This window comes from Schistocerca gregaria, chromosome 2 (assembly GCF_023897955.1).
Source record: "Schistocerca gregaria isolate iqSchGreg1 chromosome 2, iqSchGreg1.2, whole genome shotgun sequence".
NCBI lineage: Eukaryota > Metazoa > Arthropoda > Insecta > Orthoptera > Acrididae > Schistocerca > Schistocerca gregaria.
Window position 1 is genome coordinate 764859908 of NC_064921.1, and position 21182 is coordinate 764881089.

General features: G+C 44.2%; 1 protein-coding gene across 1 annotated transcript in view; it reads left to right on the forward strand.

Annotated features, from left to right (window-relative positions):
• The window catches only part of LOC126334987 (probable chitinase 10), a 377522-nt gene that overhangs the window by 253302 nt on the left and 103038 nt on the right, over window positions 1–21182 (forward strand). The window contains exons 6-8 of the mRNA XM_049997795.1: window positions 2644–2767; window positions 5815–6124; window positions 16820–17058. Of these exons, the coding sequence (XP_049853752.1) occupies window positions 2644–2767; window positions 5815–6124; window positions 16820–17058 (673 nt within the window). The remainder of the gene's footprint in view (window positions 1–2643; window positions 2768–5814; window positions 6125–16819; window positions 17059–21182) is intronic.

Genomic DNA, 21182 nt, shown 5'->3' on the forward strand with positions numbered 1-21182 from the left:
TGCCGCACAGTGTATCTATGTCTGCATCTGCAGAAGTACTCCGCAAGCCATATTATGGTGCACGGTGGAGGATACCTTGTACCACTACTAACCATTTCCAGTCACAAATGGAGCGAGGAAAAACATGCTGCCTATATATCTTCTTACGTATCCGAGAATTTATGTAATTTTTTGATGCATACACGCAGTTTTATGACTTACGCTGCGCGTCCTGCAGAGCGGTCACGTCTCATCTTTCACGATAGGTTCTCTCTGTCGAAACAGGAATTCGGAAACTGAGTGTAGACTAATTTACGAGTAGACGTGTTTCTATCAACAGGTATAACAAGACAGTTGTACTTTTTTAAATGAAATTATGTACTTACAGCGGGTTTTCAGACCTCTTGAAACGAAGAGAATCCTCATGAAACGAGTTTCACGGTTTGCAATGAATATTTATCCAGAAATAGTCAAGTACCGTATACCGAGTATACTTTGACCGTCGTAGCTACTTTGACCATTAACACATCAAAAGCTTTGTAGCTCTCTGCTGTGTCTCAGTCGAGCGTTTAGTATGTACTGTTTGGTGGTAAAGTTACTTCGATACACACTGCATGGCGCCATATAGTGCCCACTTTCTTGCACAGCAGCTGGCGAACCTGTTGTGACTTGTAATTGTATATAAAAATTGCGTTAAAACCAGGTTGTGCAAAACCCAGCGATATCATTTAACTACAAAGCCATCGGTGTTTCCAATTATATTATGTATGTTAGTCTGTTAATTCTAGAAACAAACCACTGATAAGTTTTTTGTTTACATGTATATATCTGCTGCCATATTACGATTTCTGATGCCATGTGCATGATTTCTCGCTTTCGGAGTTACTTTGACCAAAGGTCATTGCTACCCCAGCATTACAAATACGTAATTTATTAAACAGCGTTCATTCCAATGAAAGAGTTGTATTAAGGAATATAAACATTAACCCTGAGTATACAAATGAAGGCTTATTTGTAATTGTTATGTGCATACAACAAATAAAAACAAATGTGTCACATATTTCTCAAACTGCAGACTATTGTGGTTAAGATAGTGATTCAAATATAAAGTATAATGTCAAATACCTCCAGAAACAACAAATGAAGTTCGTTTGGCGACAAGTGCCAGAGATTGATTCAGTAACCGAAGAACAGATAACGTTAGCTCTAGCTACACCGGATGTTTAGAAACGAGGATTCTGTTTTAAGATGGATGAAACTGAACGTATTATGCATAACTAAATTTGGAGCTAGGTATGTGGTACTCCATCCTAGTACCTTTCATTATATTAATAATTTTGATGATGGACCACACTTTTTATTTATGTATCGTACTAGGTTTTTTCCTTTTATAAGGCTTAATAAAGGACTTAACTTCAGATCAGTGTATTTATTTCTGGGTGGTCCAAGTTTCATTGTGATTTTGAAACACTGACCACAATGGAATGGTAACTGACAGCTGTGGTGGAAGCACTCCACGCTAACTTTGACCAACTATCAATTTTTCTACTACTTCTTCTGCATTTTAGAAAATGTATTCTACGAATTAGTATGTAATTCTTTCATACAAATCCCCTATGTTAAGTACCATAAATATCACAAACTTAAAAACCGGTCATGATAATCGCATTTGAGTCTGAAGTCGGCCAAAGTATACCCGGTTTGCGGTATTGTTGAAAATGTGTGGATCATATAATCGAAAAACAGAAAAGCGGAGACTGAGTGTAGAATGGTCCCTCACAACTGAAGACCGGAAATATTAGGCTGTCAGGAGGAGCTGGACCAGTGGGGTCCCAAGCTCATCTTGTTGTCAGATTCTTGTCATGGGTAAGTACAGAATAGTACGTTTAGAGAACATAGTACCATATACCGGGTGATCAAAAAGTTAGTATAAATTTGAAAACTGAATAAATCACGGAATAATGGAGATAGAGAGGTACAAATTGACACACTTGCTTGGAATGACACGGAGTCTTATTAAAAACAAAAAATACAAACGTTTAAAAAATGTCCGACAGATGGCGCTTCATCTGATCTGAATAGCAATAATTAGCATATCAAAGTAAGACAAAACAAAGATGATGTTCTTTACAGGAAATGCTCAATATGTCCACCATCATCCCTCAACAATAGCTGTAGTTGAGGAATAATGTTGTGAACAGCACTGTAAAGCATGTCCGGAGTTATGGTGAGGCATTGGCGTCGAATGTTGTCTTTCAGCATCCCTAGAGATGTCGGTCGATCACGATACACATGCGACTTCTGGTAACCCCAAAGCCAATAATAGCACGGACCGAGTTCTGGGGACCTGGGAGGCCAAGCATGACGAAAGTGGCGGCTGGGAACACGATCATCACCAAACGACGCGTGCAATAGATCTTTCACTCGTCTAGCAATACTCTGTTTTTTTTTTTTTTTGTTGTTGTTCTAGTAAAACCCTGTCATTCCAAGCACGTGTGTCAATTTTTACCTCTCTATCTACATTATTCCGTGGTTTATTAAGTTTTCAAATTTATATTGACTTTTTGATCACCCGGTACTTTTTGAAGGTGCCTGCACTTTCACACAGTCGCATTTGCTGTTATGTGTTGAGAAGTAAACCGTGCACGTTGGTGGTGTCGGCAGAGCTGCGCGAGGCGTTTGAGGCGGAGGCCCAGGAGGTGAAGCAGTCGCGTCTGCTGCTGTCCGCCGCTGTGCCCGTCGGTCCGGACAACGTACGTGGAGGCTACGACGTGCCCGCCGTTGCCAGGTAAACACCAAACACACTCACTCATTCACCCGCCCTGTCCCACCAAGCTCCGACCTCTCTCTCCTCTCAGTGAAGTCACGTGTCACTATAAAAATGGTGGTACTCGGTAGTAATTAACTGTGGGTGCCTGCTCTTCGTCATACAGGTGCGCACATACGCTTTCTTGTTCCTAGATAAAAGAGCTTAAGAATCAATATTGAAAGTCTTCCGGGTTCTGTGATCGCGGTCCGTAAGACTTTTCTGTTCCTAGCGTTTCGCTCATGGTTGCGCTGCACATCTTCAGAGGTGCTCCTGATTCCGCTAACTCTAGAAAACTGATGCGTTGGGCTTCGGGGGCTACAGAAATACTGTGAAAAAGGGGTTTGTAGAAGTTTACAGGTGATTAGTAGAGACAACTCTTGTCAGAGACAAACCTTAACTATCGACTTTCGTCAGTCAAAAGTTAAACTTATTTACTAATTCTTTTACATTCCTGACATCGTCAATCTGGAGGCGATCTGCAGTGCATGGTAAAGGAAGAATGCTTCACAAATCAAGATCGCTAACAGGGTATTTTAATGGATGACCGGTTTCGACAGAGCTAAGCTACGTAAGATCAGATGATGACAGCATAGCTCTGTTAATACCGGTCACACAATAAAATTGTTTTTCAGCGATATTCGTCTGTGAAGCTTTCTTCATTTACCGTTTATCAATTCTGTTGAGCTGTTATCCATCAAGCACTACGTTCCCTGAACCACAACCGAAGAAAATTCACCAGCTTCTGAGATATCCGGCCGTGATAGCCTTCATTCTCCAACAGACTTCAGCTTCAGAAGTGGCAGAAGAACGTCGTATAATTCATTATATATCTGGAAAGAAATTAAATTTCCTTCATAGGATGTTTTCTATATCAATTATCCTTTCATTTTGCATACTACGATGGGACTAACGGGTTTAACACTTTTGTTGAAAATGGCCAAACGTCGTAGTGTACAAAATAAAAATAAAGCGTGTATAGAAAACAGGCACTGCGGGAAAGTATTTTATTTTAAAACTGTATCATGGCTGCGTACGCCGTTGTAGCTAAAATACCAGCTTAAACATGTACACTGCGACTTGTGAATGTACGGAAACGTTGCCTACAGAAATTGCAGGTAATTTGTAGATAAAATTCCCTTTGCAGCCTTTTTGCCGACAATTTAGTCAATGATTAAGTACAAAAGCTCTAGTTTTCTAGTGACCTACTTTGGAAACTACCTGTGTGTCACGGTAGAGACTTAGTGGTTCACACTGACAATATACAGCACGTACATGAAAGAAAAAATACACCAAATTGGTTCGGTGACTTTCGCCAAGTTGATATGCTGGCCAAGCTCGTAGTATGAATTAATTGCAATTTCCTGCGGTCCTCATGTATCCAATATAAGATCATTAAACGAACACAAAACGAAGTTCAAGCTATATGCTGTCTCAGAAAACTAACACCATCGATATTTCGTTAGCATACCAATATTGTATTAATATTTTGCTTGTCCAACTATCTTTTTGCTTACTCTGTTTTGAAGCATGTCTTGCTTCGGGTTTCAGGCTTTCTTCTTTACTTTACTCCTAGCTAGTCTGACATTCAGCAAGCTCACACTGTCGCCCTGATACTGAAGCGTCATTGATTACAGTTATTCTTATTATTCATTAGTACAAACTCTCTCTCTCTCTCTCTCTCTCTCTCTCTCTCTCTCTCTCTCTCTGTTACGATCGGTCGCGAAATGGAAATCACAATGAAAATAAAAATGTTTTGCAGCAGCCACACCTTCCCGACACTTCTGTACGTAGTCACCACTCTCCCTTAGCCAACTGTGGTAGCGTGGTACCAGTTTCGCAATACCCTCGCCATAAAACAACAACGCCTGTGCTATCCGCCAATTCTTTATGCTAGTCTGCAGCTCGTTGTCTGCGCCAAAATTTTGTTTTCATCACACGCGGTTGAAAATCAGAGGGAACCATGTTGGGTGACGATACACACCATTCGAGCGTTTTAATTGGCACTGCAGTGTGCGACCGAGAATTGCTGTGTAGAAAATTCATGACAATTACGTTGCGTGGGGTGCATGAGATCAGGGGAAATCATTCAGCAGGCACTTGACAGGAGACACTATTTTCTAGGCATCTTTACGTGGTCACTGCCTGTTCAGAATTGAAAATAGCGACGTGGCACAGTCGATGGGCATACTAGAGACACAGCCCAACACAGCTGTCAAAAGTTGCATCGGATTTTCACTGTGATTTCCATTTCGCGACCGCCCAGTCCTTACTTTCAGAATAACCCACATATACAGAATAATTCAACTGCTCCTCTACCTATGAGTTTTATACAACCCGCAACGCCATCAAAAACCACACACGAAATTTTCACGCTCTATCGCCCGCTCTGTGCAATCTATTAGTCCTGCAGAAAAAATAAACAGAACATTTTTGTAATAAAATTGATGTAGTCATATTTTGTACTGGGATACGTTTCCGCCGTAGGTCACGGTTTTCGGGGTACTGGAGAAAAACGCGTTTGAGGATCACTTTTGTATGTTTTTTCTTGAATAATTTAAAAACTATGGCCTCTAGCGTAAATGTATCCTAGTAGAACATTTAGCTACATTAAATTTCCTGCAGAAAGACCTTGTTCATTTTTTCTGTAGGACTAATAGGTAATGCATAGCAGGGCGAAAGGATGAAAATTGTGCACACGGTTTTTGGGGGAGTTGCAGGTTGCATAAAACACATAGGTAGAGGCAGCTGAATCACGATATACATACAAAATGTGTAGGAATTCACGCATTTCTTTCATTTTTAACTCTAATGTTGTGTGGTCACATAAACATTGAGCAATGAGACATTTAAAACTCAGAAGCCTATACCAATGGCGGAACACAATACCCTCTACCTTGTATTTTCGTCGTGGCGTCGCTACCTCATCACTACAGATTGCGAACTCCTCTGTGTTCTGGACGACACAGTGTATTTTTGTCGACTCTTTGAGATTGGCTGGAGAGTGAGACAGCGTGTTTGGGCCGCAGCTACCTGGACTTCATCAACCTGATGGCGTACGACTTCCACGGCAAGTGGGAGCGCGAGACGGGCCACAACGCGCCCCTGTACGCGCCCTCCTCCGACTCGGAATGGCGCAAGCAGCTGAGCGTCGACCACGCGGCCACCATGTGGGTGAAGCTGGGCGCGCCCAAGGAGAAGCTGGTCATCGGGATGCCCACGTACGGCCGCACCTTCACCCTCAGCAACCCCAGCAACTTCAAGGTGAACGCGCCCGCCAGCGGCGGCGGCAAGGCCGGCGACTTCACCAAGGAGGGCGGCTTCCTCGCCTACTACGAGGTACGTCCAGCACACTGTGCCGTCACCAGGCGACGTCCGTTCTTTGATTGTTCTGCAACAAGGCCCATCAAGCGAGAACGCATGAAATATTATGATTACATAAATGAATGAAAGATTTACTCCTTCAAACAGTAACACTGGAGAATTTACTACAGCTGTCGCTGGCTAGCAAAGCATCGCTAATTCACTTATTAACAAACTGTTTTCCTGCTGTACAAAATGCAACATTAACTAAAGTACATTTCATCAGAAACTTTTGCTACTTGTTGGTCCTGCACTATTAGGTTGACTTCTTCAGATGAGGTCACGAATTGGGAGGAGAGCCCTTCCGTATTCACCTCTGGTACGAGGGCGCTGCTGTGCTGATAGGGGAGGCATGGTCTTCAGAAATATATTGAAGATTGTACCTGTTCTTTCGGACATGTTCATACCATCTTCATACAGATAAGGCTTACCGGCCAATGATCTTCTTCAGTGCGGATGCACTCACATTGCCCGAACTCTTACGGGAATCGGTAGAATGACTGCCGCGAGTAATGAGTATAGTGGGCAGGGGCATTACAAATGTAGTGTGTGGAGAGTAAGTTTAAAATGTGGGTCTCACAGGGAGTGTGCCAGTGATGAGTCCCTGCCGTCGGTCCGCTGCTCGTGGTCTCGCTGTCGCGTTCTCGCTTCCCGAGCACGGGGTCCCGGGCTCGATTCCCAGCGGGGTCAGGGATTTTCACCTGACTCGAGATGACTGGGTGTTTGTGTTGTCCTCATCGTTTCATCATCATCATTCATGAAAGTGACGAGATTGGACTGAGCAAAGGTTGGGAATTTGTACAGGAGCTGTTAACTGTTCAGTTGAGTGCCCAACAAACCAAACATCATCACCGTCATCCCTGCAGTCGCACTGTCCTCTGTTTCCCTGGTGGCTCAGTCGGACAGAGCGTCTGCAATGTAAGCAGGAGACCCCAGGTTCGAGTCCCGGTCGGGACACATATTTTCAACTATCCCCGATGATATTTATCGACGCCTGTAAGCAGCTAATGGCCTGGGTTTCATTGCAATTTCAGTCTTCAGAAATGTCGTGCATACGTCGTTGCGGATTGCAGCAAGACCTCATTAAAGACCGTCATATCGATACGTGTTCTCGAATTTGGTGTGGCTCCACGACATCGCGACCTCTGTACGACCCCGCACTTTACGTAGTCACTACGTTTCCACTGACTTCATGCCGTCCTCTGTCTCAGACGCCATTTCAGTTTGTGCACTACGCCCTGCGTCTGCTGATGGCATCGTTTGCTTGGTGATGCTCGACATGTTGAAACGTTCCATCCGAAGCTTCTGTGGTGTCACGCGATATCACACTCACGTTCGCGACCGGAATGCCAGTGCTCTTGGTGGTGTGCGGTGTGCGAAACAAATTACGCAACGTGCTGCAGCGCGCATTTCCTTGGAAATGTTTCTTGGCGGACCCGGACTGATCATCTGACTGCACATAACGGGACTACGCCTATACGTCACCACTGATTCCGCCCAAGTTTCTTGCATACTAGCCGATAAATCTGATATTGCCCGGGTATTAATTTTTCCAATATTTTATTAGAATTGTGGTAATTATGTGTATCCGCCGACAGTAGTCGACCAACGACTGTATATCTATTGTAAATATACTAAATAGTCTGATTACGTGGGTTACTTCATGAATGTTGAATCGCATGGCGGTAAGGCTTCAATTCCATCATCTACTCGTTTTATCACGAAGTCAATTTTCGCGTTGTACGGATTTTATAGGCTGTTGGATGCTGCAGCACTGTCGACACTCTTACATACCTCCGCTACGAGACTTGTCGAGCTGGACTATTTGGGCCCGCTCTACACATTGTGCAGTCCCTTCGACCATAAATTACTTTCTGTTTACAGGTTCTATTATCGCACCTGGAGATTCTGTGGAGCATTACAGACTGAATAACAAGCAAAATATAAAGAGATAATTCCGTGTAATATCGAAAACAATTCGTTTCCACTTATTTGTGGAAACGCCTCTGAAAGTATGAAACAGTCGTACAAATAAATATGCACACTCTACAAGTAAATGAGTGTAGTTGCTTCGCCTGTGTACGATGCGATTTTGTGAAAGTCCCCATGGCAACACCTCTTCACAACCCTATATATGAGTGCTATTTTCGCTTACAGCCATCTGCGTTTCAGAGTTGAAAGCTATCAAAAGCGCTCCTAGGTGTCAGCTATTTCCTTAAGTTGAATTGACTGTAGGGGCGTCTTGGCAGTAAAGAATAAATATATTACACTCTATGCATGATGATGCAGTTTTTCACACATCTCATTGTTTATGAAGTCATATTTCCTGAAATATGATAGGTATGTGGTTCTTACAGCGACTGTTGCTTCACAGTAAGGGGCATGTGTAACCAGTTTCGTTGGGATCGGCACAGTGGTTCACGAGGAGATGAACACATGCACACGCGCGCGCTCGCACGCACACAGACACAGACACACACACACACACACACACACACACACACACACACACACATACACACATACATTTTTATGCTATGGATGCAAGGCCTGGCCAGAAATTAAAGTGACGGGAATGGAAGCTCCAGATGGCCAAGCGTTTGGAGAAAATAGCATTTTGGAGCGGTCTAACGTAAATGGCTACTGTCCCATCATAACTCCATTAAAATACTATTTTTTTCTAGACGCTTGGCCATTGGAGCTCCTCTTCTGTCACTTTCATTTCTGGACGGGCCCTGCATATAACATAAACTGGGACGAAATCGGTTATAACGAGTAGGTGCGGCGTCTTTGTTAGTTTAAATAAGGATTTCCAGCGTCACTTTTACTTGGGGCACAAGGTTATAAACGTCTCAGAACTCCAAAGTCAATCATTAAAACTCCTTTAGCTGTTTGCTTACTTTTAGGATAGTTCCTAGATTCGGCCTCGACTGGAGCATGTTGACAGCTAACTGTTCAGTTATATTGCCTTCAGCTGGGTCCTAAAATCTTCAGACATTAATCTCCACACAACAAGACAGCAATACATTTCATAGTCGATAGGGAAAGAGCCATAGAAACACTTCTCTCTCAAATTCGCACGAAAACGAAATAATTGGTATGAATTAACCCTAGCCAAGCCCATCACTTTTATCAGAGTTACTGGAGACTGGGATACCACCCGTCTGATTGTACCAATGACGTTATCACCTGTCCGAAAACCCGTATTTCGAGCTTATCCAATATGGCGTTTAGGAACTGATCACAAAGATCTCCTTCTCGCCACTTTCGAAGTACATGTCTTCAGGAAAACGCACGGGCAGAGACCGGGACTTTATGGAGGATGTTTAATGGCTTCCCGGCCAAACTTCTGCAGCGTACGCGAAAGAATATTGACAAATAGTGAGCGGGCACACGAGACATTTGTGGTTATTGACTTGCTTCGGACGAAGATGTGCACGCCTGGCTACGAACATGGTTCCGTAGCTAACCGCTAACATTTTTCCATCACGGTGTTTGCAGTCTTGTCTCACAGAAGAATAAATTGCGTTAACTGTTACGGGGTTTACTCTTGAATAACTTTACTTTTTTCATGTCTGCACTGTTTACTGATCCGCTATTCAGTTGATATACCGTATAATAATCATCATGCCCAACGGCTGAGTACGTAGCGCCAGTGCAATGAGCCCTCGGTTACACTTGCGATTTTGGGTGTTGTCTCTCCTTTCTACGGTTGTATAGTCCGTTTGTACCCGACAACAGACTCAAATCACGGGTTTTCAGAGTTAGACTCGCAAGTCGACTCTTCAAGCGTACGGAGACGGCGTGTTCGGAGACGATTCCATAAGACCCAATGACAATTATAAAGCTAATATACACAGCTCGCTTCTCAGCTTTTCTACGTATTCATACAACAAATACGGTTTTTACTATGGGAACATGACTCAGTGGCGGAAAAATGGGTCTATCCGTGCCTTCAGTACTCAGTGGCTAGATAATTTACTGAACACTTGCAGCTCTCTTGAGCACCGCAACCAAGCGAATCAGCCACGCCCCTAGTAACGGTGCACTTGGAATATTTAATGTTCTCAACTGCTCGACTGAATGTGTTCGGTCCACTGCTGTGCCACGTTAGCCGTAACCGACAGGCTCTTAATTTTATTTCGATTTCTCGAGAGAGTGTGTATTAAAGATTGTATCTCCAGTTCGACGTACGGTCGTAAGCGCTCAAGTCTATTTCATTTTCCCTCTTAACTGGGAAAGGAAGCTCGTAACACGCAGAGAAAAGAAGTGAATTCGTCTGCGAGGACCAATAAGAACGGTATATAAAATATAGGTGGCAAATGAGTGGCTGTAGAAAGCGGCCGAAACATCCGGCCGGCCCAGCGGCTGCTTTCCTGCTGGGCTGACACTGGCATTATTCACTGCGGCCGTCCTAATAGGAGGGAGGGAGGGACACGCCCGCTGCACTCGGTGATCCTGCGCGCCGCTTCGCGGTCCATTTCTCCGAGCGACCAGGCGATTGTTCGCGATCGCTCCTCGGTCCTGCAAGGCTCGGCTCGCCTCAGCTGCGACGGAAGGACACGTCTATAGCTTTCACATTCTTCCAACCTGACACGTTCAGCTTCCGTGTAACAAACACGGAGCCGGCGCGATCAGTCAGTTTCTCCATACTTGCATTCGTTCTGCAATATTCACACGAGGGCGGTCTGGAAAGTAACCTTAACATCGCTGTAAATTATAAAAAAACTAGCACGGAAGAGTTATGTATTACATTCTAAGAAAAAAAAAGGAATTGGCGCACCGCGAACTCATTATCAGAATGTGAAGGAAACCGGTAGATATATCGTACTTGTACAGACTAACAAATTACTACAATTTCAGAAAAACCGGATGATTTATTCTGTTCAACTGTTCAACTACCCATAACGTTCCAAACGTTTTCAGTTGGAGAGATATCCGGGGACTTATCTGGTTAAGGTAGGGTTTGACAAGCACGAAGACAAGCAATAGAAACTTTCGGCATGTGCAGAAATATAAGTCAAAGATGGCTTGCATTCAAGGGCAACAAAACGGGGCGTAAAGCATCCTCGACGTACCACTTTGTTGTAAGGGTGCCACGGATGGCAACCAAAGGGGTCCTGCTATGAAATTCAATGGCACCCCACACCATCACTCCTGGTTGTCGGGTCGTATGGCGGGCGACAGTCAGGTTGGAATCCCACTGCTGTCTAGGGCGTCTCCAGACACCTGTTTGCTGGTCATCGTGGCTCAGTTCGAAGCGACACACATCACTGAAAACAATTGCACTCTAGTTAATGACATTCCAGACCGAAAACATGTCTGTAGGCACCCTGCACAGCGGCGGGGTTCCAACCTATCAGCTGCCACATGGCCAAACAACCAGGAATTATGGTCTGGGGTGCCATTTCATTTCATAGCAGGACCCCTTTGGTTGCGACCCGCGACATTCTTACAGCACAGCGGTACGTCGACGTTATCTACGCCCCATTTTATTGTCCTTCATGGCAAGGTATCATTGGCTTATATTCTGGCAAGATAATATCCCACACGAAACCGGCAAGAGTGTCTACTACTTGTCTTCGTGCTAGACGAATCCTACCTTGGCCAGCAAGATCTCAGAACGTCTCCCAAATTGAGAACGTTTGGACCAATTGTGGGCAGGGCCCTCCAACGAATTAAGGATTTTTGACTATCTGACACGCCAGTTGGACAAAATTTGGCATGCTGTCCCTCAGGAGGATATCCAACTACACTGTCAATCAATGCCAAGTCCAATAACTGCTTGCATAAGGGTCAGAGGTGGAACCACCCGTTATTGAGTTGTTCAATTCACGAAACTCTTTCTCATTTGTTTATCTATTTGTTTGTCTGTATATGTACGTCAGATCTACTGACTTCTGTCCTATTCCGGTAAGTATGTCGTGGTGCTTTTTTTTTCTTTCTTAGAGTGTATATACATCTAGAAAGCGAATTCTTTCCAGACGAATGGAAAAAACTGGTAGAAGCCGACCTCGGGGAAGATCAGTTTGGATTCCGTAGAAATGTTGGAACACGTGAGGCAATACTGACCCTACGACTTATTTTAGAAGCTAGATTAAGGAAAGGCAAACCTACGTTTGTAGCATTTGTAGACTTCGAGAAAGAGTTTGACAATGTTGACTGGAAGACTCTCTTTCAAATTCTGAAGGTGGCAGAGGTAAAATACAGGGAGGGAAAGGCTATTTCCAATTTGTACAGAAACCAGATGGCAGAGTCGAGGGACATGAACGGGAAGCAGTGGTTGGGAAGGGAGTGAGACAGGGTTGTATCTTCTCCCCGATGTTATTCAATCTGTATATTGAGCAAGAAATAAAGGAAACAAAAGAAAAATACGGAGTAGGTATTAAAATCCATGGAGAAGAAACTTTGAGATTCGCCGATGACATTGTAATTCTGTCAGAGAGGGCAAAGGACTTGGAAGAGCAGTTGAATGGAATGGACAGGGTCTTGAAAGGAGGATATAAGATGAACATCAACAAAAGCAAAACGAGAATAATGGAATGTAGTCGAGTTAACTCGGGTCACTCTGAAGGAATTAGATTAGGGAATGAGACACGTAAAGTAGTAAAGGAGTTTTGCTATTTGGGGAGCCAAATAACTGATGATGGTCGAATTAGAAAGGATATAAAATGTAGACTGGCAATGGCAAGAAAAACGTTTCTGAAGAAGAGAAATTTGTTAACATCGAGTATAGATGTGTCAGGAAGTCGTTCCTGAGAGTATTTGTATGGAGTGTAGTCATGTATGGAAGTGAAACATGGACGATAAATAGTTCGGACTAGAAGAGAACAGAAGCTTTCGAAATATGGTGCTGCAGAAGAATGCTGAAGATTAGATGGATATATCACATAACTAATGAGGAGCTACTGAACAGAATTGGGGAGGAGTTTGTGGCACAACTTGAGAAGAAGAAGGGATCGGTTGGTAGGACATGTTCTGAGGCATGAAGGGATCACAAACTGAGCAATGGAGAGCTGCATGGAGGGTAAAAATCGTAGAGGGAGACCAAGAGATGAATACGTTAAGCAGATTCAGAAGGATGTAGGCTGCAGTACGTACTGGGTAATGAATCAGCTTGCACAGGAAACAGTAGCATGGAGAACTGCATCAAACCAGTCTCAGGACTGAAGACCACAACAACAACAACAACAAGATCTAGAACCTACAGCTTTTTGGTATATTTCAACAAATCAGCATAGTCGTCATTTATATTGAAGCATTTGTATAGCATTTCATTAATTTTCAAGCTGCTTCTTCATAAAATTCTGCAGCCTGGGATATAAGTTTACACAGTATTGTGAAGTTCGTGGTCGTCATCGAGATGCTACGACGCACGCCAGTTCTTCATGTGAGCGAGGAGATGAAAATGGCTTAGTGCGACGTATGGGGGCTGATCAGGAGTGTCTCATATGAAATGCTTAAAATCCGTTACACGTTTTTGGGCACTGTGAGGACGAGCATTGTTGTACTGACACACGACACTGGATGCCAGCGATATATGTTTTTAACGGCTCGCTTAAGTTTATTCAGAGTTTCACAGTGGACATACTAAGTGATCTAAATTCCACGCATCATAAATTCAATGAGCAAAACTCCCTCGGCAGTCATAAGCTTCTTAGGTGACAAAATTTGGCTGGCTCTCTTCAGCTTGCATGGAGAATCGGTATGGCCACTGAGCATTTTCTGCTTTGGCATTTAAGTATGACACCGAAGTTTCGTCAACAGTCACACTCATCGTCAAAAGACCATCTACTTCCGCGTCGTAGCGTGGAAGAGCGTCTGAGGCAGATCTCAGTTGTTTGGTGTTGTGAACCTCTGTGAGCAATTTCGCTACACACAACTTTAGGTAGCCTAAGATATAGGTAGCCTAAGATAACGGTGACAACCTTGTAAAAAACTGCACGAGAAATTTGCTGGAATTGTTCAGAAAGTTCAGAGATGGTGAATCTTCGATTTTCACGAATTGGTTCGTCAAGACATGATCATTGCTCCCAACAGACCCCTCTTCTCAAATGGTTGAAATAGCTCTCAGCACTATGAGACTTTTCTTCTGATGTCATCAGTCCCCCAGAACTTAGAACTACTTAAACCTAACTAACCTAAGGACATCACACACACATCCATGCCCGAGGCGGGATTCGAACATGTGACCGTAGCGGTCGCGCGGTTTGAGACTGTAGCACCTAGAACCGCTCGGCCACTCCGGGCGGCAGACCACTCCTCTCTCCATGGTGAATGTTTGTTCTATCACTTTTAAAAAATATGACCCATTGCTGCAGAACACCTCCACTCATGACTCATGGAACGTATACAGTTTGCAACTGACAACGAATGTTAGCTGATGAAACGTTTTGTGCCAAAAGTAATCTTATTACTGCTCGCACTTCGCATTTGACGAAGTTTTTTATACGAGCGCTCATGTTTTGAGGTTATAACTAGCGATGTGACAATGGGGGCGCTCCACGCTCAAGTACTGGAGCCACGTTGGAACGGCAGTTACTTTCCGAACCACCCTCGTACAAGGAGCAGTAATAAAGTTTTAGTGGGATGTGGCTTAAATTACGGCCTTGTGCATTGTGTCTCACGGAAATAGCGGCAATGTACAGTTCATGGATGAAACTCTTATCCTGCTGGGTATTGGATTCTGAAACTTCGTGATACACCAAAATTGTGAATGGAAGAACCAGTCTGTACATTTGGGACAATGGTTTTTTCCTCAGCTTACCTAAGACTCACAAGGCTTCCTTCTTAAACGGAATGGAGTTCCCCTTTAATTACACCTTGATGTCTGCCCTTTTTCAGTCAAACGCTTCCTTCACGATGGATTGGTCGCATGGTGAAAGAAGATCTGGCTCTAATGTTACGGCCGAAGGCATCACATGATCTCTCGTCATGTGACATTTTCTTGTAAGGTTTTGTGAAAGAGATAGCTTACCTTTAGCTTCCACCAACAGCACTGGCCGACCTGTAGAACCGCATCACAGTTGTGGTGAAGGCAGTAATACAAGACGTGATTCATCGTGTGTGGTACTAGTTGGGTTACCAATTATATGTTCACCGTGCAACGTCAAAAGGATATATTGAACATCTGTAATCTGTGTTTGTAAAATTTAAAAGTGCCTTTTTCATATGTTGAAGGGGTGGTCAAATGAAAACGAGACATTTTATACAAGATGCTCAGAAATAATCAGAGAAGGTTTAAGGGCATTGCTGAGAAGATTGTGCTAAGCAATAATTGTTAAGAGTAAGATTCGAAACTTTGCGACATTTCCGAGTTAATTAGCATTGAAGGTAGCCATTGAGGCCGTTGCTCTCGCAAATTCAAGCTGCCCAGGGCAGAGTAGATGAAGTTTAGGAATATCCGTGCGCGGTAGGTTCCCGACGGCCTGATGGAGGAACAGAAATTGGGTGTCAACATAACTTCAGCTCCTGCAATGGTAACACGATGAAGAATATCGTTTCGTAACCTGTACTGTCAAGGAAGATGTAACATGATATCGCGCCATTTTGAGCGGGCGAGCAAGAGTCAACCCCCCCCCCCCCCTTTCTCCCTGATCACCCACCACCACTAACCACTCCGTCAACAGGCCACATGTAGCCCATCGGGACCATCCGACCGCCGCGTCATCCACAGTGGAGGACGCGGATAGGGGGGGGGGGGGGGCGTGGGGTCAGCACACCGCACTCCCGGTCGTAAGATGGTATTCTTGACCGTAGACGCTACTATTCGGTCGAGTAGCTCCACAAATTGGCATCACCCCGAAAACTGGCAACAGCACATGGCGGCCTGGATGGTGACCCTTCCAAGTGCCGGCCATTCCAGACAGCGCTTAACTTCGGTGGTCTCACGGAAGGCCGTTGCCACCACCACCACTACGACCATGGAAAAAATCCAAAACTATGCACGTCGGCTCTGGGAAAGCCCTGATTATCTTTTTCTTTGACTACAAGGGCCTGCTGCGCGTTGATTTTCTGGAACACGCCGCAACGATTAACGCACAGCGCTACTACGTGGGCACTTTGATAAGCCTGAAGTGTGCCGTCAACTCCCGACGCTCAGTAATGTTGGCAGACGGCACCATTCAGTCGGATAGAGCCCACATGATGTCAAGGTTGTTTCGACTACACTGCAGAAGTTTCGCTGGGCTCACACATCCTCCATACAGCCCCTGTCCCTCTCCATGTGGTTTCCATATTTTTGGAGACCTGAAGACAGTCGTGGAGGATGATTTGCTTCGGACGAAGAGGTGCACGCCTGCGTAGAGTTATGGTTCAGTGGCCAACCGCAAACGTTTGTGCCTGAAGGCGCTGACCGTCTTGTCTCACAGGGGATAAATGTATTAACACTTATGTCGTTTAATTCTGATATGATATACGGTTTACCTATTTTTTCCATTTGGTTCGTTTTCGTTTGACTGACGCTTATATAAGGACTATTCATGTCCAGTTAATATTTCTTGAATTCCATCTGATCTACAGATGTCGGTTGATGATTGTATGATGTGTCTAAACTTCCAGTCTCATGAAAATGGGGTGAATAGGGAAGCAGCACCAGTTCTGTGCATTGTCTTAAGAGTACACAGTACAAATGTTCCACTGCTCAGCAGTGAAATTAACGCACGATTGCAGGTGTGTGACATGCTGAAGAAAGGAGCGACGTACATCTGGGACGACGAGATGAAGGTGCCGTACGCCGTGATGGGAGACCAGTGGGTCGGCTTCGACGACGAGCGCTCCATCCGGCACAAGATGAAGTGGCTCAAGGAGGGCGGCTACGGCGGCGCCATGGTGTGGACCGTCGACATGGACGACTTCACGGGCACCGTGTGCGGCGGTGGCGTCAAGTACCCCCTCATCGGCGCCATCAGGTACGTGGTGACCAGTCTCAGCTACCCCTTCAGTGTGGCTACCGTTCCTCTACTGTTACGTTCTGGGTAGTTACTGAGGCAGATTATTGCACCTTCTGGTAGAGTCAAATACCTCGGACAAAAAATTAGTCACCACCAGGAGATCTCAAGCTATTATCCTGTAGCGTCGCCTCTAGGCTAGATACTGACTTCAGTTTGGCGAGTAAGGATGTCCGTAAGTTTCTTCAGATACTCCATACCCAGGTGAGGTCCAACATTAATGGATAGACCACACGGCACTACCAAGTTGGGGGAATGTCTGCTACTATGCTTCATCTGCTTTTCCAAATAATCCTAGACATTAATGTACACGGTATGCAACTCATGTTCCGACCATTAAATTAAAGAGACGCTGCATCCAGCAAAAGACAGCCTCGATCTCGGTGTTCCTGAAATTTATAAAATTTCAGGTGAATGTAGCAGCAGTCGCATTGGTCAGTTAGTATTAACGACTTCAGAGCGCTGCACGGAGAACCGACATCACACCAAAATCATCACGGTTTCGACAAATATGTTGTTGGCGATCACATCATTTTGAACAAAAAACGTTTATATCTGATGAAACAAAAATGTTATTTCCAAGCATCTGCCTGCGGGTAGTCTGTCATAAAAGAAGCAGTGAAAATTAGAGCGTATAACAGCAACTTTAACCGGGTAAGCGGCTACACCTGTAACAGTGCATGAAAATGGGTGCTTGATGCCGCTCGATGCTGAAAGGCAACTGAGAAATAAACTATCATCCACTGTCCAATGAAATCAACATTGTTACCGATCTTCCTCCGTCGTAGAGACCTGGTAGCATATCGAAGTTCAGCGACTTCATGACGTCTTCTTGGCGCAATATCAGGAGTATAAGAGGATTACGTAAAAAAAGTATTACTGTGGTCCTGAAGACCTCAGGTACTGTGAACTTCGAGGAGCGTGTCGAATGCTTCGTGAAGCCACCAGTTACACGTGTCGAGTCGCTGCTCTAGCTGGCTCTTAATTTGATCCTGTCCATAACACCCCCTCCCTCCCTCATCCATAACTGGCAAGAGAAAACCCTAAATTCAGAAAAAATTACGTTTCACTATTACTTAAAATATCGTCTGCGTGAAAATGAAAAAAGCAAAGTCTGGAATGGATCAGTATGCTCCATTTATTATCGATGAAATTGTTTTAAGAAACACATAGTAAAGAAGATATGAGCGGCTCTGACGTTACTCGACAGCTTCATTTTTTCAGTTTTATCGTAGCGAAATCTCTCATGTTCTTGGTTCCGTGACTGGATCTCCATGACACAAATTTACCCAGGAGTATAACAAATAGTATGATGCGATAAAGTTGGAAAAAGGCAGTGATCTTGGGGAAAATATATGGAGACATGTTTTACGGCTTTCTCGAATGTAAAATCTCCTGAACCGGCGTTGAGTCCTGCCCACAAAAAGTATTGTAGCTCTTAAACTCTTCTATACGTGGGTAAAGGCTGCACAGAGAAACTCATGCATCCTTTCACACCGTTGTGTTCACTTGCATCTGTCACAACTTCTGCTTACATGTTGTCCAGTGGTAAATCCTTTTGAGCTGCATAATCTGATGGCCTATTTCACCCTAACGCCAGTTGCTGCCGTTCGAATTGCAATGTCAAATTCAATTGATAATTATGATTTTAAGTGTTTTTTAAGGCGTAGATGCTAATCTTTCGGTTTTTCTATTGGCTCCAATTCATTCCTCTATTTCTTCGGTCGAAGAAATTTATAATAAAGCGTTCGGGAAAGAGCTTCGTGAAAAGCCTCCCCTGTTCTCGGTAGTGAGTTCTATATTCCGAGAAATTTGATTTCCTTGAACAAGAATTTAAGAATAACAACATGAATCTAAGAATAAAAATAAGGTAAGCTTCATAGCCCACGACATCGAGAATTTCATTTGCCAGCAATTTTACTTCCCACGTGGTGATGGACAGAGCGTTACCACTTATCAATGAATGACATTCTCTGCGTTCTTAGATTCACAAAAATCAACAAGAAAGGAATAATTCAATGCACCACACTAAGAGAGTTACTGAGGTCTCGCCGTCATATCGCAAACAGTCTGTATGTAGATACATTCATCTCTAATTTTTTTTCCTTTTACCATAGACTGGCGTCAGAAAAATCACCGCTTGCTGCCTAACCGACATCCATATCAACAGAAAAGGAGGATTTATTCAGAGGAGGATAGGCGAAAAGTTGTCCTCGTAGTCTTTCAGAAGGAATCACCTGAATATTCTCCTGAAGTGATTTAGTGAAGACGTGAAAGTCCCAAAGGTTTGAACCTCGCTGTTACCGCACAATATTCGCCATGATTGTGTCAATACGGTCGGCCCCTTTTCTGAAAATGAGAAAGGATTTTCTCAAAAAGTACAAATGAAAAACTGTAGATTCTAGAGAAGCAGAGTGGTAGAAACTTAAGTCTGGGCAATAGGGAATTAACAAAGGGGGAATTAACTTTTAATTGTGTTCAATAGGACGTGATGTATTCAAATAATGTCCATGAACCAAAGAGGCAGTTTGTGTAGCAGAGAGTCTCGAGGTTAACATAGTATGAGCATGAAACTTACAACGTGAGATGAAACGACTAATAAAGCCAGAAGTCTCTGAACTGTTTTTTCAGGGAATTAATAATTATAAGGGAAGAAATGAAGGAGGAAATAATGGTATTGGAGGATGTGGCATAATAAATCTGTCGTACATCGGTATCAAAACAAAAAATGAGAAAGTGCATGGCATTAGCCCCTTATGATAATGATCAAAATCTTTGTCCATACTTCAGAACTGAAGTGTTTCTTAGTTTCTCAAAATTAAGTCATCTAAGTATCCGGGCAATCCTTGCCGCAGTGGATACACTGGTTCCCGTGAGATCACCGAAGTTAAGCGCTGTTGGGCGTGGCCGGCACTTGGATGGGTGACTATCCAGGCCGCCATGCGCTGTTGCCATTTTTCGGGGTGCACTCTGCCTCATGATGCCAATTGAGGAGCTAATTGACCGACTAGTTGAGGCTTCGGTTAAGAATATCATCATAACGGCCGGGAGAGCGGTGTGCTGAGCCGACGCCCCTCCTAACCGCATCCTCCACTGAGCGTGACACGGCGGTCAGATGGTCCCGGTAGGCCACTCGTGGCCTGAAGACGGAGTGCTAAGTATCCTGACAATTCCTTTAAAAATGCCACATTTGTTATTCTCTCTTTTCTTCCACTGAAATAATTATGGTATCGTTGAGAAACATAGACTATAATCCCTCTATACCCTGGAGGATTGGTTAACGGGTGGTAACATTCTAGGACAAGCAGGAATAGATAACATTGTAAGAGAAGGCCAAAAGGAAAGACAGAAGCAGAGACTGAAACGTGCGAAACAGGTTATCGATGCCATACAAAACTGAAGTAGGTTGTACAGGCCAGGAGGAAAATAAGACGACATGTAATCAGTCGAAAATCTGATATTAGTAAAGCGGAGGAGAAGGAAATCAGAGTTGTGCAACGCAACACGCTTGGTGTATGATAGCTGCAGTCGTGCTAGCTGCGTAACCGGCCCTGTTGCATGTCAGCTGAACTGAACTGGTCGTACCGGCGCAATGCTAGGCAGCGATTCTGATTGCGCGGCTTGATAAGGAAGTCGGGAATTATTGCAGACCAATTACGCTTAATTAACGTATTCCGCGGCGAGTGAAAGCAATATCAGCCAGGGCGTGCGGGCAGCGTGACATCATAGGCATAATTGCGCGCGTGACCGACGCCTGTCAGCCAGCATCGTTGCAGGCGCCGGCTTGTGGTGGCTAGCGATCGTGACGTCATCAGAATACTCCCCCGAAAAGCTCCCCCCTCGTGAACAAAGAATCTGTGCGGCACATCCGCTTCGCTTCACAGGCTCCGCCAGCAAGATCGTCTCACCAGCGTAGCCTTGAGTGCTGAGACTGCGTGTACTTATTACCACACTGTAACTGCTAGCGGAGAAAAATTTGTTCAAAGTCCTACTCGCACATTTAAAATTAAAAATTCACTAATTTTCTTAAAACTTGGAGAGATATTTTTATTTATTTATTTATCTACTAGTACTGTCTAAATTTT